The sequence below is a fragment of the Maylandia zebra genome, linkage group LG4 (assembly GCF_041146795.1).
Source record: "Maylandia zebra isolate NMK-2024a linkage group LG4, Mzebra_GT3a, whole genome shotgun sequence".
Taxonomy (NCBI): Eukaryota; Metazoa; Chordata; class Actinopteri; order Cichliformes; family Cichlidae; genus Maylandia; species Maylandia zebra.
Genome location: NC_135170.1, coordinates 24899213 through 24923448, shown reverse-complemented (window position 1 = coordinate 24923448; position 24236 = coordinate 24899213). Strand labels below are relative to the sequence as shown.

Below are 24236 nucleotides of genomic sequence, written 5' to 3'. Positions count from 1 at the left end.
CTAAATGTTGGTCTGTCTTTTCTGTTTAGAGGTTAATATGTGGAACTTTTTAAATACAATACTGTGCAAAAGTCTTGAGTCATCCCTCATTTTAACATTTTTCTATGTTTCCAAAGAGTCCAACGTTCTGGTCAATTTTTAAAAACTGGTCTTGAGTAATAGTTCTGCAAGCCACTTGTAAATCCTAATGAATTAAGCCTTAGCTTGACGTTCTTGACGGCTCCTCCTCAAATAAATCCGCACTTCCGAACAAACAGCCTCACCAGACTATTTGTTAAACTTCACAGAGGCTCTTTACTTTGACACCAAGCTATTTACGAACATCGTGGCAGTGCTATGTTTCACCCTGAATGCTTACAAAACGATTAATAATGCGAGGTGATGAGAGACAGACGGGTAAAAGGAAACTGTGAGGCTCTCTCAAATAAATGACATTTTATTATAATAATTATCCCACCTTGTTGAAAAATAACTAAGTTGTACATGAACACTAAATACTGCTCAGAATAATGAATTAGGAAATCAGTTTAACTCATTATGGTGTTCTTGTGAAATACAGAAAATGAAATTAACACAAACACACTATTAAATATGAAAAAATGCATTTAGGCTCCCATCAGTCATTTTAGCATAATTCAGCTGAAGGGATGAACCAGTGTTGCGTCTACTCAAAACAGACAAATTCACAAAGAACCAATTTTAAACTGCACCTTTTGGCACTTTGTTATCTGCAGCCTGTTAAAACACACACACACACACACACACACACACACACACACACACACACACACACACACACACACACACACACACACACACACACACAATTTGTTCCAATTCTTTAGCTGAATCTTTGAAAAGTGCTAAAGATAAAACAATTTGACAAGCGGAAAATAGTATTTTTGTACCAACAAGGTGATTCGCAAACAGCTAAGGACACATGCTGTGCAGTGTGTCCTCTAAAAAATTGAGGATACTGAACAAGTGGAGGATGAAAGAAGAAGTGTCAGGCCTAAAAATCTATCCACAGCAGATGAACAGCATTGGAAAGTGAGAGAAAAAACCCAGCAAAAGCCTGACACAGGACCTGAGAGATGAATCTGGCCTTTCATTTGATCAGTCTACTGTTCAATGAAGCCTTATCAAAAATGGTCTCAGTGAAAGGGTGACTGGGTGCAGGACAGAAAAACACAAAATGGAGCATTGTTAGTCATGGATTGGTTCCTCCAGAGAGCAAACCAAAAAGCAGCAAACATCCAGAGAAGAGCTTTGAATGTCTTTCAAGAAGCCTGGACTTCAAATCCTAAAGACGACTTAAAGAAATTACAAGAAAGCTGCCTAAGACAGCTCAGGCTGTGTTGAAGAATAAAGGTTTCAAATATTGCTTTCGCAAACTATGCAAAATATAAAGAAATGAAGGGTTGTAAACAGGATTGTATACCTCTAGAAATGGATAAAGCTGAACTGGAAATCATGGGTGAGGTGGTACTGCTGTACAACTGTACCTGTGTGATGCTGGTGTTTTAGGAGCAGATGTCACATTATAGGCCTGTAAACTGAAACATGAGGCCACTGTTACCCTCCCTCATTATATTTTCTTATTACTTGTGTGTGAAGGAGCAGTCCAGGTTCAAATGTGCAGTAGATGTTTAAAATGCAGGTTAGGAAAAGTTTCAGAGGGGCATGTGAAGTTTATGTGTGCAGCTTGTTATCAGCTTAGATATGAACAGGTCATAAATCAAAATTTTAACATTAACAGAGTGATCTGTTTTAGAGAATTTGAGCATTTTCCTACTCATTATTATGAGAGAGACTGCAGCTGTAACGCCACACTTGGATATTGTTGCAGGTGGGGCTGGTTCATCGTTTACACAAAGATTTATCCCAGCAGATCACTCACATACGCTCACCCACACAGACACAGAAGACTTTTGATATGAGACCAACACACGGAAACCAAGGCCTTAAGGCAGCCTTGGCATTTTATGGATCTGAAAGACAGATTGAGCTCAGATGGTTCAGGATTTATGATGCAAGGCGAGCAACCTGAGGGACAAGCCAACTCCTCCCTGTGCTGGCAGCCACTAGTGATAGAGAGATTTACAGTCGGGATATTACAGCTGATTGCTCATAAAGCATGGGAAAAGTAAAATGTACAGCAAGCAAACAAATTTCGTGTTCTTTTGCAGAGCCTGAAGCTGAGCTGAAGTGTTGGACGTTTGGAGTATATGTTTGACAAAACAGCTCAAAAACCTCGATCTAACAAAGATATTATAATAAAGATGTTTTTGGTGTTTGTCCACACTTCGTACTGTAGTATGTACAGTAAATCTGGAAGAGGTTGAATTTTCAACGGGCTGTCAAATCCCAATGAAATATACATACACTGCACAGATTTGTAGGGCACTGGTGTGTTTATTTAATGCTAATGAGCGCGGTTAGCCTTGCTGAGAGAGTTCATGATTGTTAATGCCGTATTTGTATTGGCCTCACACTACTCCTTCATGCTCTGTTAAGACGGGATCAGTATATTATTAAAATTAATGTTTTTGCAGACATATGGCTGAACAGAATCAAGGTTGCGTGTTTGTCTTTTTTCCCCGGGTTTGTTTTCAAAAGACTGAACCTAATGTAAAAACCAACCTCTTTGTCCTGCTGAGATTTCAGGAATGTAGAAAGCATCATCCTTGGTGAAGAGCTTAGGTGACAGACCGACCTTATTTCTCTCAACCCTGAGCTGAACTCCATTAAGGGCTGCCTCAAGTCTGTAATTTTACCGACAGCCTCTTATCATGTTTGTCTTGTCTCTTCCTCAGGGGGTTGACTGCTTGCCCACAGACAAGCTTTACTTCATTTCAGCTGGCTCTCCACAGAGACATCCGTGACTGGATAAAAAGTTCAACTGGAAGATTCGATATTTACTTTGTACATCTCTAATCACAGCATTTCAGAGAAAAGTAGCATTTAATTCTTTCCCTGGGAATGTCTGAGTTACGTTTTCAATGGAGTGATTGCACGCACGCTAAACTTTACTTTATGAAACTAGACGGATCCAAGAGGGTATTTTAAAAAAAAATATTTTAAGCAACATTTTTGACAGTGATTGATTTTCATTGATTGTGGGATATTATTTTACTTATGCACATTGCTTCAGTGGTTAAATCCGACATACTTGTATAATTTTCTTGCACAGCTATTATTTGAAATCCGATCAATTTTATGAGGGGAAGATGTTTTTGAATACCCCCAAAATGTATAGCTTAGTACTGCAAATGCTTAGCCCTGGAGCCACACAGCTTTGTCATCTTAGCCCAGATCAAAGCGAACCTGTCCAGTCTGACAGGAGCCAAGGCCCTCGATGAAGGCTCTGATGAGCTTGCAGTTGGAAACCAGAACTTAGTCAGCACCACGGGTGGCATGAGGCTGCAAGAGGAAATTTTGGATACAGTAGTTCTTAGAGATGCTCCACAAATGTGAAGTGAGATCCATATGAAGTCCTAATCGGAAAATGATGAGGGAGATAAAAGAAGATCTAAAGATGAAGTATGACTGGAATGTTGAAGCAAAAGCACAGAGAAGGACATGTGGTGCTGAGCATAATGCGTCTTTAGAGAACCTCCACCCAGACGGAGCTTCAGTGAGAAATTTGTCTTGGCCCCAGCCTGAATTTCTTGTGACCTCAGAGCGCTGCTGACATGCCATGTTTCCTTATTGGAAAATAAACACTGGCTGAGAATAAAGATAAAAAAATGAAGTCACAGGAATAAAATAAACGACTTATGAAGCTGCGTGACAGTATGTTCAGTTTTATGGAATCTGTGCTTTGAAGTAAAATTTTAAAAAGTGCATATGATTTAGAGAGATTAATGAAAACTCAAGTATAACATATTATTTATCAATAAAATTTGGATGTTGAGTTAAAAAAGAATAAAATTGCACATTTTCCATTATCATATAAAGTTTATTCAGTACAGTAATAAACACAATTCTTCACAGAGCATAAATGGCAGAATCAACATAAGTTTTTGAGTATAACTCATAATGTCTGCATGCATAAACCTGAGATGTGCAGGTTAAGAAAACTCTCTGAACTTCCAGTTTAATTTACAGAAAGCCTCCCTTGTTTTTCCTCCTTTATTTATAACTGGCTTCACCACTTTGACTCACAACCCTGGCATCTGATCTGCTTTGCTTTCAAAAGGCCACATCGTAAATTCCTAGACCTTGATATTTTCCCTAATTTCCCACAGGACTGTAATGATGCAGGCTTCTTTGTTGAAAGCACCTGTTCTCTGCTCAGATAATGGGCTACATTTCCATCCAGGATATACTCCCTAAGGGACACTGCAAACCTTAGACTTGAGGGTATCTAGTTGCCACGATTGCCAATGAGCGTTCACTGCAACCTTTTGAACGCTACCAGTCAGTTGTGCTCTCTGGCTGGTAGGATCTGTTTATGGAAGTGGTCAAATAGCAAGGTCGTGTTATCTTTTGAAGTTTTTTTTATCTGTGTACATTATGATAAAGCAGTCATCAGGGTCAAATATACTCAGCATGAATGTCTCAGGGATTTACTTCAGAGCCATGTACATTCCACAGTCTCTCCTTGCCATGTGTCACTTTTTGTTTTCTTTAAAGTTATGCAAGTACAGTCACTCTGAAGCAGCAGGTGAAAATATGATAAGATTTCTGAATGAAAGCATTCCTAAACAAGATAAATTACATTTTATTTAAACTCAGATATCAAAGGTAGTCAGCCGATAAGCCAGCTTGTTAACTAGTAAACATTCAGTTTATCATACGCCGTATCAGTCTCCTGCAAATAAGAGCTTTTGTTTAGAAGTCTAGTTTAGAAATCTTCTTCTAATGTTCGACATTAAAGCTCACACTTCTTACCCAAAATATTGTACCATGACATTAACTACGAAATGAAGACATGGATATATTTTTCTAAATATCTAAACATTTGATATATAACATTTCAATTCAATTCACCTGTATTTATATGGGGGTCATATGGTAAAAGCCTACAATAGTAGATTAAAAAAAATCCCCCAAGTTCAGACTTTTCTCCTTTAGCAATCACCTGGCAACAGTGCAAATGAAGAACTCCCTTTAAACAGGAAGAGGGAGGGGCAGCCATCTGCTGTTACGGTTGCGAGGTCGGAGACAACACACACAAACAAAAGAGAGAACATAGGAAAAGAGGATAAATCGCAAACTGTGAAAGAGAGGCAAAAATGACAAAAATGTAATGACATACTGGAGTGTTGCATAAACTCATGGGGAGTTAAAAGATGGGAGTGGGGAAGAAGTGCTTCATGGGAAGTCCCCCAGCATACCTAAGAGATGGCTCAGGGTCACCTGATTCAGTCCTCACTGGAACATCAATTACTGTCAAAAAATTTGTGTTTTTGTTTTTAATCAAACCTGTTTTGCTCACGAAGATGGAAAAATAATACAGGCAACTGAGCAGACTATAACATAACAGCTGAAAAGTTGTTTTCGCTGCTGTCCTAAGCCTTGACACTATGAAGCTGCAAATGTTAACCTCAGTTCCAGTCACTTTGGACATTAAATGATTGAGCATATTATGCTTACGTACATAAAGGTAAACGTGACAAACACTGTACCGCTGTGCTGTCCCTACACCTTGTTTAAAATAATCAAATGAGAACCTTACTGTCTGGAACTGTCTGGGGTTTTGTTTAAAATGTGTTAATAAAAACAAAAATTAAAACAAGAAAATAAAGGTTTTAAAAAAAGAACTAAAAAGAAAATGCCAACCAAGACTGGTAGAATTCAGTCTGATGGATGAATCATGGGTGATCACAGCTAATGTGGCTCAAGTAGAAAACTGACAGTAAGAGATCATAACCTACAGCAAGCCTTTCACTTACTCAGGTGCTGTGAGCCCTATTTTGAAATTTACCTCTTTAGTTCCACTTAAAAGGCCTGTCAATAACACACTTTATATACCATTAAGAGACTTTGGAACACACTATCTGATGGATAGTTTGTGTGGGCTTTTCCAGGCTATGACAGTCATTTTCTCAGTGGCTGTTAAAACCCGAGCTCAGCTTAGATTTCTAACTTTTATGAACATGAAGCAAAGATATGTCGAGCTGGTAGGCGAAAGCAAATGTATCTGATATTATTTAAAATAAATCTGAAAGTGAGGTGCTAAAACTGTATCATAACAGATACTGCAAACTTGATAATGAACTTGTAACCGTCTGGATATTGCTGAAAAATAAAAATTAAAGAAAAAAAAAATCAAACAACACAGATGATGCCAGGAATTCACAGCCTTTTTTGATACATGCGAAACAGCTGCCAGAGGAACTCAAATATTCTCAGTACCCTTTTCTTTGTGAGTTCATTGTTGATGACTTGTTTCTTACATTGAATAATCTACCTTTTGTGCCACTGGGAGAAAGCAGTGAAACAAAAGGCTGTGGTCTATGTGCAGCAAAATACAAGAAGCATCCTTATAGAGTGAAAGGGAGGTCAGAACAAATACACCATGTATGTTTTAGTTTTTTATTTGTCTAAGAGGAGAAATTAGACAGCGACTGCATCCAGATACACCGCTAACTCTGTATATACTCTCCAAAAATTGCAAAAAGCATAAATGCATCTGCATCTTTTTGCTGTTATTATAGCCACACTGACCAATATTAAAAAAGCTAAAATTATAATGGGAATTTTAGCTTGTGCAGGACTTGGCAAGGCCAGAACATCTAAGCCTGCCTGAGCTTTCCAACCTGTCACAAGGTTTTGTTTCCATGTCCAGGAGGACATCAGTATGGGATAAGACTTTTTCTACAGGATCAAGTGAGGAAATCCGCTCAGGCTACGGTGGCTTTTCCTTAAGAGAAGATAAGATGGTCTTTAGCACGGCTCCAGAGAATTTATAGACATTTTAAATGGCCTTAGCTAGAGTCAAAGACCTTGAAGGAAGACTAATGGAGTCAGAGAAGTGTCTTGATCGGCCTCTCAGCTTACCTAATAACCCTGTCATTAGATTGAAGGCTTTGCGTGTGTAGGATCTCGGTCATCCCCGCTGTTATTTGCTTTTTCTAGGACAGAGTGCCGGATGAGATCATCCATCAGTCGACTTTACCCTCTAATTGGCTCAGATCTCTGACATCTGCAGGTTGCTGAGACTCTTGTGCTATGCCATGTGTTTATGTTTATGTTTGTATTTGTCTATATGTACACATTAGATATGACCATAGACGGCACACAGGATGCACAAGTGAACACGCACGCAAGAGCACAGATGGTTTACATTTCCACCTGCTTCCCTCTTTCTTCACACAAATGCGAGGATGGTGAAAAGAGGTTTCTGAAAAGACGTTGACAGGACAAGGTGATAAGCGAGCACAGGATAAAGCAGTGCCATTGAAGTTCTATTGTGCAGGCAGATGTTTAATAAGACTCAGCTTTAGGGTTCTTTTTTTACCTGGCAGTAAAGTAACAGCACTCTTCACTAATGCGAACAGTCACGATGTTAAACGGTTCTATATTTGAACTTTCTGCATTTCTTAATTGCATTATAATTGCAGACTGGCAACCCAAATACACAAAAGGAAGATAAGGTTGTATTTGTTTATAACAAGAGTACACATTTTAGTGGTTAACACACACACTGAATCCCATGATTGGAGTAGGAGTGTGTGCTGAGACACAGGTCTTTATTTGACTGTCTGGTTTTCATGTATGAGCTGGGTGCTGTTTATGTCATCTGTTTAGGCTGCAGAATAGAAGTCTGTTAACACAGTCCAGGATGTGTAGAACAAGTCAAGCGCTCCCTTTAGTGTGTCCACTTTGCTTTTCATCGGCCCTTGTGAAGTGACACAGAGTGCAGAGTGCGTGTGTGTGTGTCTGCTGGATATTGTTTATTGTAAAGGATGACAGATGGAACAAATTAACACACACTTTTATAGAAATCTGAAAAAAACAACAACAAAAAAACGTGCTTGGGCACCTTCTGTGCTCGTGTGCGTGTGTGTATTTGTGTGCATCTGTGTGTATCCTCCCTCAGGTGTCTTTTGTTCTAACTCTAGGTTTCATCCTCCCAAAACTGTGCACCACTTTGAAGTTTGTCAATCCCCCAGCACGGAGACAAAAAGGAGGCCTTAGAAAAAGCTAACAATAGGGCTTATGCCCTCTTTGATAACTGCTCTACAGTGTTTCTCAATCACAAGCAAATAAATGATCAATGTGATAATAGTTTATCTTTATAGCTCTTTCAGTCAAATTACCAGCGAGCTGACTACACATCTATACAGATGCTGTAGTACTGATCATATTAAAACATATGAGTGTTCTTGAGCAGCTAGTGCCTTGATACATTATATATTAATGCTGATCTTTCTTTCCTTTTTTCTTTGGCTCTTTGGCACAAGCTTCAGTCTTGGCTTTTCTCCCACGGGTCCTTCACACTTATAAATACACGTACAGCCTACATTCATTTATACATAAACATCATAAAACAAAGTGGCTAGAGTTTGTAAAAGAGGACATAAGAGATCCTCTCTTAAGATCACATTAATATCAAATAAAATACTAAACAGGATATATACTAAATCTGTGGGCGTTTTCATTATTAGTTGCTAAGTATTTTTCCCAGTGGCTTGAAATGTGGCTCAAGTCTGATTCTTCTACTGTGTGTGAACTTTAAGCGGCTGCATTACACAAGGCGAAATTCTATGACTTCTGAAATTTCTGTTAATTTTTGGACTAATTCAAACTTTTGTCACCTGCATAAATAACAATACTCGATCTGGTATGGACTGCAGTGCCCCTATGATCCTAGCTTATAGATTGGAGGCTAATATAAAAGGTTCATGAGCTAAAGTAGCACACCTGGGTCTCCCAGCCTATTAAAGTCAACCCTTTGATTCACCTGGTTTGCATTCAAAACATTATTATTATTTTGTTTAACCAGAGTGGTGTGATTTATGTAGGCATTGCTGTGTGATAGGACAACTCTTCTTGCACACCCACCAAATGAGAGCGCACATGCTTCCAAGCCCACCGGTGACTCCACACATCCTTTCAAGGAAGCATTTCATTCATCCCCAAAAAATGGAACAAAACAAAACACTGTGCATCGTGTTCAGGTTTGAACGTGCCCCTGGCCTCTCTCTGCCATCCACCTGGCATCGGCCTTCTTGTGTGTTTGTACCTCCAACAGCACATACGACACACATCCACTGACATTTGATGTTTTGAAGTTTTGGTAAAGTTTTAATAAATTCCACTTTTTTATAAGTACATTTCATCTGTGAACTCCTGCTTCTCACTCTCCTTGAGCCAATTTGTGACAGGGAACATTACATAAGAAAACTAATATTTCCCCTTTTTATTCTGTTTATCTGACGCTCCTCCATATGAGTGTTCCAGTGTGTTTACACTTGGCAAAAACAGACTGAATTTGTCAGTAGAACCTTGGCTTCAGCCAAGTTAGATAAACACATTGTATCTCTTTCAAAACAGCAGTGTAGTAGTTTGTTCATTGTGATACTTACTTAGATAGTTTTCCCATTTTGTGAGCTCTGAATGTGGAAAATGTCTCAGTGACACATCCACATGAAAACGGCATTACTCATTTGCACGTCAAATGAACAAGCTTTTTGGACTTTAACTTTACTGCTGATGCTTCGATACTTGAACTCAACAGTTCAACTTCCACTCAGAGGTACAAGTACACAGAGCAAAGATAAACATGATCTGTACACAAAGTGGAAAGGGCAAACCACAAGTGCATAGCTCCAACCAAACCCCTTGGTGCACACAGTTTCCCAAACAGGTTATCTTGTGCCTGTGTCCTGTGGAAGTGCAACTATTAGGATTAGAAAACACACACACACTTAGCCGCACACCACACGCATATCATATATAGCAGTGTCTGAGAGATGAGATAAGGGGCTTAGATGAAGGGGGCAGGGTGGTCTCTGGCAAAACTCTGACTGACATGGCAGCTCTGGGGTAATCTTGCTAATCCTCTGCTAGCTCAGGGGTGCAGTGGGACTGGAGGCCTTTGACCCTGCACCAGAAGGAGGTGCTAACACAAACACACTGAAACAAACTTTTGTGCTTCCAAATTCACAATCACGCATCTTCATCGTTGTCGTGATTGCCGTGGCCCCACCCCCACAGCCTTAAGGGGTAAATGATTAACTTTTATGGTTCGTGATACCGTTTGTTTGTGTGGAACTACACGTTCACATTTTTGTGGCGTTAGCAAGGCCGTTCGGAATCATTATGAGGCAATTAAAGGTGACTCACGTGAACCGGTTATAGCACAGAAATGTGGGAGGCTGTCAACAAACAGCTGATCTTTGACACATGTGTTAGTTGGATGTATGTTTGTGTCAGTAAGTTATAAAGTTATAAAATCTGTGATGGCTTGATCTCCCTTGACAGAAACACGTATGTAGTAACGTGCTTCCATTTGATCAGTAGGTATTTAAAAATCACACGGGTCAAATGTGCAAATGAGATAATAGCGTAATTAGTATTCCTTTGTTTTTAAATAAATAAATAAACACATTTTTGATCTATTTCTATTTAGTTAAAATAAAAATTACCTACTGCTTTCCTTGGTGGTTCCCTGTGCTATAGTAAGCCACCTGTAAATTAAATTGTGCCTTACACCAAAGAGAGACCTCCTCTGTTATTATAATCATAAATACTTCAACTTCATTCTTTCATAACTAATTATTTTTATTTATGTATTTATTTATTTTTAAAAAGGCATATTTTGATTTTATTAAAGTTCCGCTCCAGGCTGAAGTTCGTGTGTGTTTTGGTGAGTTTTTTTTGTTTTTGTTTTTGTTTTTTTGCTTAGTCTACATTCAGCGCTTCACCTGCATCAAAGTAGACCAAGGCTGAAAGAAAAATCCCTGAACTTTCAAAATAAAAGTCAAGTGATATGGTAGAGAAAAGAGGTTTCTGGCCGACTTCTAATGTGCACGGAGGGGAAAAAACAGGAAAAGAAAAAGAAAATGTCAAAAATCTTCCAAAATTTGAAATGTGTGTTTTTAAAAAAATAATATTATTGTGTGTAATATTTTTTAAGCACAACCTGAATCGATGTTGTTCTAGTAATAAAAATGAACAAATCACAGTAAGTACCAAAGGGTGGCACATATTATCATATGAATGTAAATTTCAGCCTAAATTATGATCAGTGTGTGCTGTAATGTGAGTACATAGGTTTTTCTTCTTCTTCTTCTACTTATTATCATCATCATTATTATTATTTGTCTATGGATAATATCCTGCCATAGATTTAAAGTTATAATCTGATCCACTGTCTATAGATTGCAGTTGTATTAAAGTAGCGTATGCAAAAAATCTATATAAGGAAAAATGTATTAAATAAAGACAAATCATGGATAAAATGTGAATATGCGAGTGTAGACCGTATGTATAGATTTCTTTTACCACTTGACAACGCTTACTTTGAAAAGCTTATCGGAAGTGATAATTTCTCTGCTTGACGCTCTCGCCTGAAAATAACTTGGTGCCTCAGAGTGATCGCTCAGACGCTCAGAGGCAGTGATGGGAGGCAAGCTGGTTCCTGACGCGCATATCGCTCAACTGGTGATCTGTTCGAATTGCTTTTTGCCGCTCAGTTTTTTTGTTTTTATTTTAAATTAAAGTATTTTTACAGGTATTAAAGTGGAACTAGATGAGCATATGCAGTTCAGTTTTACTTCCCATGTTGGTTAAACGCTAATTTATGTTTTGGGAAATTGCGCAGCGGTTGTCCAGGAGCAGAACTATGGCAGAGGAGTGAGGCAGCTTTGTCAAAATGCAAAGTAACTGGAATACAACTTTGTCACGGCGGTCCTATGGAATATAGTCCGATTATACACAGTCTACATGTTGTGCCATCATCCCACGTGAAAAACAAACTCTTTGTATTTTGCATAATGCTGTCCCTTTGGGTGTATATGATATATTGCTGTGTTGGCTACTGCTCCACTGTTCCAAACCTGACGTACGGATCGGTGAACAGACGCGAAAACCACGCAGAAGTTGACAACCAGGGGTCCTCTTTAGGAGCGTCCAGGGACTTACTAAATAACGAGAACGAGTTGGACAGCAGAGGAGACGAGTGGGATGAAATTAGAGGCGAGGCGAAAGCGTTGGATGATAATGCCATGTCAGGTTCCCTCAATGAGTCGGAAAGTAAAAAGTTGCCCCAGGCAATCATCATCGGAGTGAAGAAAGGAGGCACCCGGGCGCTGCTGGAGTTTCTGCGCCTGCATCCGGACATCCGAGCGGTGGGAGCGGAGCCGCACTTCTTCGACCGCAACTACGATAAAGGACTGGAGTGGTACAGGTAGACTAGCTCACTCATCCTCACAGTGCAGTATTAAAAACCCACGAGTCACGCACACGAGCGCTACAAAAACAAGCCATGCCTCATTTTCCAAAAAGCTGTTTGCTCATTGAAACGTGGGCTACTTATGTGGACATAAATCTCCAGTTGTCTGCAAATGTATCGCAATAATTGAGGTTTACATTGCTGTGATTGATCGTCATATTTTCAATCTTCATAAAACCCAACAACCACCTTCTCCCCTGGCTTATTAAAGACACAGTTATATTTACATTTCTACTAAAGCCTTTCATGTCCTGAAAGTCTAGCCTCACTTAACCAAAAGTTACGCCTGTAAATCATTTTGACAGGTAGCCTCATAACATCAGCTCTGATGATCGAGCTATGTGTGAAAGTTGATAAGAAGAAGAAACCAAGAGATTACATTAAAAAAAAGAAAAATAATTTTACGCGGTGTATTTGTCACAGCGAAAACCATGTAACACTCGATTTCTATTTTATGAATATTAACAATAATGAATTAAATAAATAAATAAATACAAACACTCATACTGAGATTATGTAGTGTAGAGTGTGTCATGTATTATGGGCTCTAGTTAAACAGATTCACAGTTTGTCATGCTGATTACCAATCATGAAGGAGGAATATATAATGTAAAATATCCATTGTGGAAAGGAGGAAACACCATGCAGGTTCATTGCCTCTAACTGAAGCTCAACCATGGGGTTTATCCACAAAATAAATACTGCTGGTGAGATGTTATTTGTTTCCTCCTGTCATAGAGATATCTGCAGCACTGTATAATCTCTATATCTACCAGCATGAAGAGCAGGTTCAGGCTTTTAGCATATAAATGACAAACTTTTACAGTTTTAACAACTGTCAGTGAAGTCAAACCTTTAATGCACTCTAAGCACTTGAATAAGTGACACAGTACGAATTCACATTTTAATAAAGGGAAATTGTTATCATTTGCGCAGTTTTGTTTGGCCGCTTTTCCAAGTTGTGTCGATTTACACAAAGGACAGTTATTTTGTGCGTGTTTGCTTGACCCTGACTGACAGTTCCCGGAATTTTTCTACATCTATCCTTGGATCTTGACTTTCGCTGGCTTTCCAAAAAGGAGAGCAGGCACCAGGGAGAAAATGATAATGCAGAGCTTCCATTTAGACTTGACCTGAATTCTGGATGCGGTTCAGAGTAATAGCCTTTGGTTTATAGCTAGGAGTCAGCAAGTTACATAAAATTGTCATCTAACTTCCTGAAGTGAGATTCAACTTTCTGTTGATTCATTTGGAGTAATTTGTTTCAGAAGCTCAGTCGATCAGAGGCTCTCATCACAGATCTTTGGTTGCTTAAACACTGAATAAGGCAACATTTTTACTGTATTCTCTGTCATGGCAACTGTTGTCCTTGTATGCAAGCTCTTTACTATCACCTCAGCTGCACAATAACAATGCACTACTCTTAGTGGAAAAAGAAAATACTGTAGATTGGAACTGAGTGCTTTACATCAGAGCAGCCACATTGTTAACAAGAGATAATAGGAGATACTGCTGCTTCAGGTGTCCATTTGACTGAGCCCAGGGATTAACAGGCAATGTCAAAGGATGTAGACACTGTTTCAAAGCTGGCTTCATAGAGCTACAATAGGGGAAGCGAAGCATTGTTCAAAGGACTTCTTGCCTAAGCTCCTTTGAGAATTTCCGGACAGGTTTAGGGCATTTTTGGATGATCAGTCTACGGAGAAATTCTTTTGTCCATCACTGTAGACTCAAAAATAACATGAAACCGTCCTGCGCTTGAACACTTATTAGTCTTCATGCTGTTTTAATCTACAAGTAACACATGTCTGGAATGAATGATGACTTAAAGAAAAGGAAATACCATCATTAAAGATGGATAGAATTTAATGTTCATTAAGTAAAAGTCCAAGAAAAAAACCTTTTACAGATAAGTGAGGCATACTTACTTCTTGTTCACAGTGACACATGCACACTAAACACACAGTTAGTGGCTGTGAGAAGCAGTTTGATCTTGAGAATGTTTAATGCGTAATGAAGACTTCTTCTTTTTTCAGAGAGGTGATCCAGCTAATTAAAACAACTCGGCTTGAGTTGTCACAGTGAGATCGCTGTGCCACAAATTGACCCCCTTGCAGCACAGCCCTGTGACATCTAGTCAGCCCTTAATGATCATTTAGTGGTGCTCAGAAAACCTCCGGCTGCCTTTAAGGAAGAGTGCATTGTTGCTGGATGATCTTTAAAAGTATACTCTGTAATACATTTGAGCTTTTGCTGAAAAAAAAAGTCATCAGACAATCCTGTGTCCACACTAACCAAGCCAGAAAGAGGCATCCACTGACTTGTTGGCCCATATCTTTCACTTCATTGCCCCCCGACTAATGGTGAGCAGTGGCTTGGGGAGAGGTGCGTTCTGCTGGGTGGGCTTATCAGCTCCTGGGGTGGCATTGAGTTGTGCCCGCACCATTTATCTGCTGTGATTGGTGTGTTCCATTCTGTTGGAGGTCTGTTGTGTCCATCCCTCTGGAGCCCCACATAGAGGAGGGGCCCTCGCCCAGCAGGAGGCCAACCACAATATAGCATGTTTTCACTCTAAGGCAAAAAAAGCGAAGCAGACATACAATACCACATGCTTACTCGAACAAAGCGCAGGAGGCAACTTCCAAAAGCCGTGGGAATGGCTTTTTTAGCACAATTCTAACTTCCTCCTCTATATCTTTTTGGACAGGTTATCTTCTGTTCAACGCTCTGATCAAGGTCTTTTGGGCTCTGTGCAGTAGATGTGACTTAATTGCTGTAATCATGTTTTTCCTCTTGAGGTTCCAAATATAGAACAATGAAGAGCTTTCTTACTAACTCATGGAGGGTGTCGGAGAACAGGGCCTAATCCTCCTTGGAGCCCCGGGGGAGCTTACTGCAGCCCAGCGGCAGATAGAGGGCAGTAAATTTAAAGTGAGTCCTTTCTTACTTTTGCGTGATGGAGCTCCATGAAAAGGGATGTTGGAGAACCCCTGAGGATTGCATTAACCCTGACAATAAAAGAGCAGACAATTAGTGTGAAACATGTTTTCTCTGCCTTCACTTTGTATGCAAATGTGCTCAAAAGGGTGAAAGTGCCCTTTGACGAAGCCCAGCAGGAGTTCATCAGGAAGAGCATTCACTGGAACCCGCCCAAGAAAAGACTCAAACACTACGCTTAAGCTTTTTTAGCCCGAAAGTTGACTTTCAGATTTTCTGTGCGAAAAGTTGCATTTCCCAGGAGCGGGTTTATTTAAATCCACTGGTATCTTTTTGCGCACTCAACACTTTTAGCTGCAAGGACACATGAGAACTGGTGTAAGTGAGACAGCTCTCGATGAAGGTATCACCCGGCTTAAACTAATGTGTCAGCACACTCACAAGAAAAGAAGTTTTGGGGGGTTTTTTTCCCAGCAAACCATGAAACCTTGCACTTTAAGAACTTCATTTCCTACAAAGACCTTTTTGTTTGCTAGCAATTCCTAGAATAAATCCTATAAATCGTCGATACTAGTAATGTGCGCATCCTCTCCCTATTCCAGAGATTGGAGGCTTAATTTGCTGCAACAACCCCCTGGGCTTTTGCTTGAGGCAATTTGTCAAACCACAGCACTTATTACAGCACTTTGGAAACACTGAAACAAAACAAGTTCACTCCATTATATCCCCATGAGTTGTTGACTTCCTCATCTCTCTCTTTTGTAGTTTCTTCAGGGAAAATGTGTTGTTTCCTGAAGCTGTCTTTCACTCTGCTGCAGAGACTCCCTGACAGAAAGTCAGGGCAACTTTAGAAACAACCAGTCTGCCTCAGCCATCTTTGTTTTTCTTCTTTGAAGTCTTGTTTTCGTTTTCTGATCCTCTCAAACCACCTTGCATCTGTGAGGAATAGTCTAATTGTTCCAAACATCACATATGCCAGAAACATAGATGTTGGATTTCTTTTCTATTTTATAATAACTCTAAAACACAATTTAAGCTTTTTAATGTACACTATTTCTATTCCATTACTGCTCAAAACAATACAAAGCTAAGCTGACGAGGCTCCGATATATTAATGCTATTAAGCTCTCGACAACTTTGTGCTTATTCAGTCAGCACACTAAAGCTTGATCATATTAGTTCGTTTTTCCTGGCCCTGTTATATCTGTGTCACAGTTTTTACATCCACAACTATGCAAGTGTTTGTCAGTGCTTTTTGCATTTGAGTGACTACTAGTTCACTTCAGCTTGGCTGCTGTTGCAGGACTGTTCACCCCTGAACTTTGATCCATAGATTCAGACACAAACACATTCCTGTGAACCCCCCTTAAATTTGATGGCTCACACTGTTGTCTCTTTTCATCTACTGTGTGTAAAGAAAGTAGCGAGTAACTCATACAGGCTTACTATGCACTGATAGCAACAAAGGTTTTTATAGCTGTTGTCATAATTACAAAAAAACAGTGCACGCTAAGCGATTAGCTGAATGTTATTGGATTGCATTTTTGAGCACCAAGACTTAGATTAAAAGCTCTGTAAAGAATGGATTGCCTGAATTCTTAGATGTTAAAGGAAGGCTGGCAGTTGTGTGAGAGAAACCAGAATGGCTGTTCCTCCTGTTTCTCCTCCTCCTCTCTTTAAAACAGGCCTGGTTCCACCAGGCAACCAGGTGGCCTTGAGTTCTGCATATACTGACAGTAATAATGAAGGACATGCAAAAGCTGTTATTTGTGGCTCCATAAGAAGGAAATTTAAAGTGTAATGACGATGTTTTTGATACTTAAAAGGAAGGCGCACAATGGCTAGAGAAATCCTTGCGTGTTAGTACACTAGTCTGATTATTCCGAGTGGCTGCATACCACACCTCTCATCCTGTCTTCGAGGAGAGGGATGTTTCCCACAGAAGCTCAACTGCTCTTGGAACTGCAGGGTAAGATTAGAACTCATCATGCCATTAGATAACGTTGAGGGTTTTTTTTCAAGCACTGTCCCTTGTCACTAGGATCTAAGAAAGCTGAAATATAGATGCCAATTAGAGTCAGTCAAGCAGAATACTGCAGAATACAAAAAAAAGCCTCCTCCTGGAGTTTTTTTGCACCTTACTTGCTCCTTACTGAACTCATTACTGAGGACATCACCCAGCAGCTGAGCACCAAGCTACATGCAGTGATGTTGTAAATTCCTACCTTTGAACCTGCTTCCTGATAGCAATGAATGTAAACAAGGCACCAGAAACAAGCCCTGTCTCCCCGGCAGCCAGTTAAATGGACACACCTGACTGCCCGGCAGACAAAACAGAGGCCCATTACACAACCCACCAATCCCAGATTAATGTCTGTCTGTAGGTTGTGCTATTGAGGCAAGAAAATGCAGACGCTGCATCTTAAAATGCCCGCCGACAACTTTGGCGTCAGAACAGAGGGGTGGGGGCATGCAGTCTCCATCCTCCGACAATGCACCTGATTCCATCTAATCCTTGTATTTACTCTCTTCCTCTCTCCTTATCTCCCCATTGCTATTGCTCTGAGTGAGGTTTGTCTGAAATGCAATTTAGTTTGTAACATGACAATTATAAGCGTTTTTTATTTTTTGCTTCATGACTCAGAAAACACAATCCATTTTGTTTCACACATACAACCAGGGTCATAGGTAAGCTGGAAACTATGCCTGTTGCATAGGCCAGGAAGCAAGGCACACTTTGGAAAAGCCAACTCAGAGTAGAGACACATTCAATTTAGAATAACCAGTTAATCCCACTAACTTCCTGTCTTTGGACTGTGGGAGGAAGCTAGAATACCTGGAGAAAACCCACACAGCCACAGGTGCAAACTTAGCCAGTTGGTGGAATCAAACCCAGGATTCTAACTAAACACCGTGCCACCATGGTTATATATTTGGCTATTAGCTTTGTATAGCCAAATAAAACCATGAAAAATTCATGAAGGGGTCAAAGTCAGCACCTTATGGCTCAGTGTGCCTCAATGCTAAACGACAATGCATTTGCATAGCTGACTGATAGATGCACTGAAACCTATTGGTTCCAGGCAACATTGTTTATTAAGCAGAACAAATTGCGAAAGCTTGCTACATCTGCCCCCCCCTAAGGCAACTCGCTCTCAGACCTCGTTCAGTTGGAGATGTTCTCCTGTTCTCTATCGGTGCTAAGATGAATAATGCATGCCCTCATCACGCAGGTTGTTTTTCTCATTGACTAAGTGGAAAGTTTGATAGGTAGTGAGGTTTTGTGCCTATTCGGGCCTCGACAAAGGGCCTACGGCACTGCACTTGTGTTTATTCAAGAGATGGAGAAGATAATTGCAGTGGGCTCCAGTATAGTTTTTTTGTATCTCTCTCCTCTGTTGTTTTCCATCACCTTCAACTGTAGCTAAGGTTCTCAGGGAGAGGAAAAACACTATAAATATGTAAGACCCACAGCTTCTATAGACAAAAGAAAGAGCAGGTGACATTAGGCGAAGAAACTGTATAAGGAAGAGAACCCCTCTTCTGTATAAATTGCACTAATACAGTGGGGCAAAAAAGTATTTAGTCAGCCACCGATTGTGCAAGTTCCCCCACCTAAAATGATGACAGAGGTCAGTAATTTGCACCAGAGGTACACTTCAACTGTGAGAGACAGAATGTGAAAAAAAAATCCATGAATCCACATGGTAGGATTTGTAAAGAATTTATTCGTAAATCAGGGTGGAAAATAAGTATTTGGTCAATAATAAAAATACAACTCAATACTTTGTAACATAACCTTTGTTGGCAATAACAGAGGTCAAACATTTACTATAGGTCTTTACCAGGTTTGCACACACAGTAGCTGGTATTTTGGCCCATTCCTCCATGCAGATCTTCTCGAGAGCAGTGATGTTTTGGGGCTGTCGCCGAGCAACACGGACTTTCAACTCCCGCCACAGATTTTCTATGGGGTTGAGGTCTGGAGACTGGCTAGGCCACTCCAGGACTTTCAAATGCTTCTTACGGAGCCACTCCTTTGTTGCCCGGGCGGTGTGTTTTGGATCATTGTCATGTTGGAAGACCCAGCCTCGTTTCATCTTCAAAGTTCTCACTGATGGAAGGAGGTTTTGGCTCAAACTCTCACGATACATGGCCCCATTCATTCTGTCCTTAACACGGATCAGTCGTCCTGTCCCCTTGGCAGAAAAACAGCCCCATAGCATGATGTTTCCACCCCCATGCTTCACAGTAGGTATGGTGTTCTTGGGATGCAACTCAGTATTCTTCTTCCTCCAAACACGACGAGTTGAGTTTATACCAAAAAGTTCTACTTTGGTTTCATCTGACCACATGACATTCTCCCAATCCTCTGCTGTATCATCCATGTGCTCTCTGGCAAACTTCAGACGGGCCTGGACATGCACTGGCTTCAGCAGCGGAACACGTCTGGCACTGCGGGATTTGATTCCCTGCCGTTGTAGTGTGTTACTGATGGTGACCTTTGTTACTTTGGTCCCAGCTCTCTGCAGGTCATTCACCAGGTCCCCCCGTGTGGTTCTGGGATCTTTGCTCACCGTTCTCATGATCATTTTGACCCCACGGGATGAGATCTTGCGTGGAGCCCCAGATCGAGGGAGATTATCAGTGGTCTTGTATGTCTTCCATTTTCTGATGATTGCTCCCACAGTTGATTTTTTCACACCAAGCTGCTTGCCTATTGTAGATTCACTCTTCCCAGTCTGGTGCAGGTCTACAATACTTTTCCTGGTGTCCTTCGAAAGCTCTTTGGTCTTGGCCATGGCGGAGTTTGGAGTCTGACTGTTTGAGGCTGTGGACAGGTGTCTTTTATACAGATGATGAGTTCAAACAGGTGCCATTCATACAGGTAACGAGTGGGGGACAGAAAAGCTTCTTACAGAAGACGTTACAGGTCTGTGAGAGCCAGAGATTTTCCTTGTTTGAGGTGACCAAATACTTATTTTCCACCCTAATTTACGAATAAATTCTTTACAAATCCTACCATGTGAATTCATGGATTTTTTTTCACATTCTGTCTCTCACAGTTGAAGTGTACCTCTGGTGCAAATTACTGACCTCTGTCATCATTTTAAGTGGGGGAACTTGCACAATCGGTGGCTGACTAAATACTTTTTTGCCCCACTGTAGCGTTTGGGTGATGTTTGTAGCTAAAGTCTTCTCTTCTCGCAGTGCTGTGAAGAGCAAAATCTTGCCATATTCTGTTGGTTTGCTGATGCAGAATTGCACGAAGAAAGCTGTTGTTAAACCAACAGATGGTTGGAAATTGTGGTAATTGTTTTAATGACATGACATGACTCCCTGCTTTCCTGTTGTTTGATTTAGATCAGCCGTTCACTATCAAAACCTAAGAATATTACCATGCAGTGTAGCAACTGAAGATTTACATTGTGACTAATGCAAACCCACATGAGGTTTGATTGAAAGGGATGCTTGTTAACGCAAGGCAATATACCATGGCTTAACATTTCTTTGTCAGAAGAAGAGATATGTGCACACTGCTCTTGATTCAAGTCATTTGTCACATCAGCGTGAGATCTCAGACTCTGATTAAGAGCTGCGGGGCACCAAAACGTTAGTTCAACATGCAATGCAATTTCTAAAAAAAGAAAAAAAAAATGAGATGCTGTGTAAAGTAAAACTGGAATGCTATAATTTCTAAATCATTGCATTCTGTTTTTATTTACATGTTTTTGATGATGGATGAGGACCAGATGAGGAAAAGAGTCGAATCAGCAACTCCATGACTCGATCCCAGCATGAAAATTGCATTCCCTACTTGCACTCAGCTGTATAGGAATATGTGGTGTTGTATCCAAACTTTGTGTAACTGTTTGTTTTTTCATGGATTTAAAATGCTCACCAGTGATTCTCATCATAATAGCCACATATCTCTCTCCCCCTCTCTCTAGAGACAAGCCAACCACCCAGTTCGCCAACAGGCAGCCAACCAGCCTCTAATGCTGCTGCGTGTTTGGCTTAGTCCTAATCCCCCTTGGCTCACTTGAGCCATTATCCAGTGAGGGCTGCAGTTAACAGGCTATATTATGATCAACCCGAGCCATCCAGTAATGGGAACAGACAGGTTCCAAGCATATTTCCAAAGGAATGCAAAGCTTCATCAAATTGTCACATTTCTCACAAAAATACTGATATTAGGAGAAAGGTGCATGACATTAAAGTGCATAAAGCTGCCTATTCATAGCTAAACCAGCATTTTTAAGTATAACGTAATGAGTCTGAGGAATATTTCAGTGTGATGATTGTGAGATGATTTAGGTCATTAGATGTTTAATGCAGGTACAAGAGGGACACGAGGGTGGATGTCTTCCTTTACAGCTTGTACTCGGAATGTGGAACTGTGTATTTTTTTCCCCCACACAGTTACTGAAGATTGATAGGACTTCTGCTTTACCTGCCAGCCCTTGTCACGTCATGCACTGTCACAGGCTTTGTTAATGCAGCTCAAGATTTCTACTACTGTCTTCTTGGTGATGACTGACTAGCTTCTCTTTGACAGTGTTTATAAAGCTGCCATGAAGTGATATTATGTCATCGCTAATCTCATCGTCCTTGATTGGCACTTTTGTAAGCTGTTAACTCTACAAAGGAAAACAGAGTATACAGCGGAAATGGTAGAGTAGGTTTTTGCAAAATATTTCATCTGCAGTGCAAATGTAATTCTTTGTGTTTGTTCTTTACAGGGAATTAATGCCTAAGTCATCAGAAGGCCAGCTGACCATGGAAAAGACCCCCAGCTACTACGTTACTAAGGAGGTCCCTGCTCGAATCTACGCCATGTCTAAAGACACAAAGCTAATTGTAGTTGTCCGGGATCCTGTCACGCGAGCCATCTCAGACTACACTCAGACCCGCTCCAAGAAGCCAGACATCCCTTCTTTTGAGAGCCTGACCCTGAAGAACACCTCGGCAGGTCTGATTGACACCACATGGAGCGCTGTACAAATTGGCATGTACGCCAAGCACCTTGAGCGCTGGCTCCAGTACTTTCCCATGGAGCAGCTGCTGTTCGTTAGCGGAGAGCGTCTCATTACCGACCCTGCAGGTGAGATGGCTCGTGTCCAGGACTTTCTTGGGCTGAGGAGGGTGGTCACAGAGAAGCATTTCCACTTTAACCCAGCAAAAGGCTTCCCCTGCCTTAAGAGACCTGAGGGGAACAGTAGGCCACATTGCTTGGGTAAAACCAAAGGCAGGACCCATCCTAATATTGACCCAGAGGTGGTTCAGAGGTTAAGAGACTTTTATAAACCCTTTAATTTCAAGTTTTACCAGATGACTGGTCATGACTTTGGTTGGGACTAAGAAAAAAAAATGATGACAGGCTCACGCTGGTTATCTGGAATTTCTTTTTGTTATAATTATATCACTCTGGAGTTATTGTTTTACAGTCTATGTACAGTATTTGGTGGTGTGTAAAAAGATCAGAAGTCTATTTTATGATAATTTATTGTTATGATATTAACTCACTAAGCTGCCTAACTAGGTTTATTCATGTTTTTATTTGTCGCGAGCTACAAAATCTCTCTTTTTTTTGACCTAAAAGCACACAGTTTTACAGGTATTACAATCAGGGTCACTATGTTTTCTTTTTCTTTCTTTTTACCCAATTCAGACCCAGCTGACAACAAAACTGGTAATATCCCCTTAACATTTGCCTGACCCTCAGAGGTCTGTGGACCCACTTAGTCAGGTCGATACAGGCCTCAGCTGATCCAGCGCAACTTGCCAGGTAGATCAATAAAGTAATAGCTCCTCATCATGTCAATTAGACCTGAGTGATGGCATTGTCTTGATCTCTCAAGCGTCTCAATAAAACATTGATCCATTAATGGTAGCAAGTTTATGGTCAACCTTTGAGCCAAATTCAAGTTAATATGAGAATATAAATTTCCACTGCAATATTCTGACTTAACCACTATTTATTTTGTCTGTACAGAAGAATGTTGATCGGGTTCCAATAGAGTCGTGTCAAATCTGTTTTGTATGTTTTTATCCATTTTCCAAAGAGCTGCCTCCCAGATTTCATAACGCCTATAGAAAATGATTTATATGAAAAGTCATATGAGCCATTCACATTTATTGATCTGTACTGAAATTGCTCTCATTGATCACTCTGTGCAGCTTCTTACTGCATCTGATAGTGGATGTGTTAATTATGCCCTTTCCCACAGTACATCAGCTGCTGGAGTGAAAAGGAGGACTTATTTTCTTTACTTTCAGAAGAAACTAAACCAATATAGCCTTTTAGAATTCCTCATCTAAGTTTCATTTGTGGTTGAGTTTTATTCAGCCTCTACAATTCAGCAGTTCCGACATCATCCAGGGTCATTCTAAAATGATTTGCTACAACGTTGTTGTTGTAGAGGCACTATTTCACTGTATGCTTTGCTTTAAAAACATTGAAATTAGTTGGGTTTAAATGAGATGTTGATTAAAAGGTGCAGTCTTGTCATCTTTAATGAAGAAATAAAGAAAGTGTGTTTTATCAAAGTCAAACAATGCAGTCTCTGGCATCCTTGGATTTTCGGTATGGTTAGAAAAAAAATAGGATAGTGCTATAAATGTGTTTTATTTGTTGGGTAGCAGCGTGGGTTATCGATGCTTCAGGTTTATGCAGGCAAAAGTGTAATCTTGTGTCTAATCACCATTTTACACATTGTTGCGCTAACAGGCTAATTAGCACGTTAGCTGTCTTGGCTTCCCACTGCCACCACTAAGAGGATTTCGTTGCCATGACCCCCACAAACACATTAAGTGTCAGGTTTCTCATCAGGCCAGAAGTGACTTATTATGAAATGCACCGGATTGTTTTTTTTGTTCCTGGATGAGC

At 40.3% G+C, this 24236-nt stretch overlaps 1 protein-coding gene across 2 annotated transcripts; it reads left to right on the top strand.

Annotated features, from left to right (window-relative positions):
* Nucleotides 1–11570: 11570 nt before the first annotated feature.
* On the top strand, nucleotides 11571–23905 carry hs3st3b1a (heparan sulfate (glucosamine) 3-O-sulfotransferase 3B1a). Of its 2 annotated transcripts, XM_004559484.4 has the most exons (3): nucleotides 11571–12364; nucleotides 22090–22451; nucleotides 23019–23905. In XM_004559484.4, exons 1-3 carry the CDS (start codon nucleotides 11871–11873, stop codon nucleotides 23063–23065), a joined length of 903 nt encoding a protein of 300 aa, XP_004559541.1. In that variant the 5' UTR covers nucleotides 11571–11870; the 3' UTR covers nucleotides 23066–23905. The 2 variants fall into 2 exon arrangements, with proteins under 2 accessions (XP_004559541.1, XP_004559540.1); XM_004559483.4 differs by having other exon boundaries at nucleotides 22090–23905.
* The last annotated feature ends 331 nt before the right edge of the window (nucleotides 23906–24236 follow it).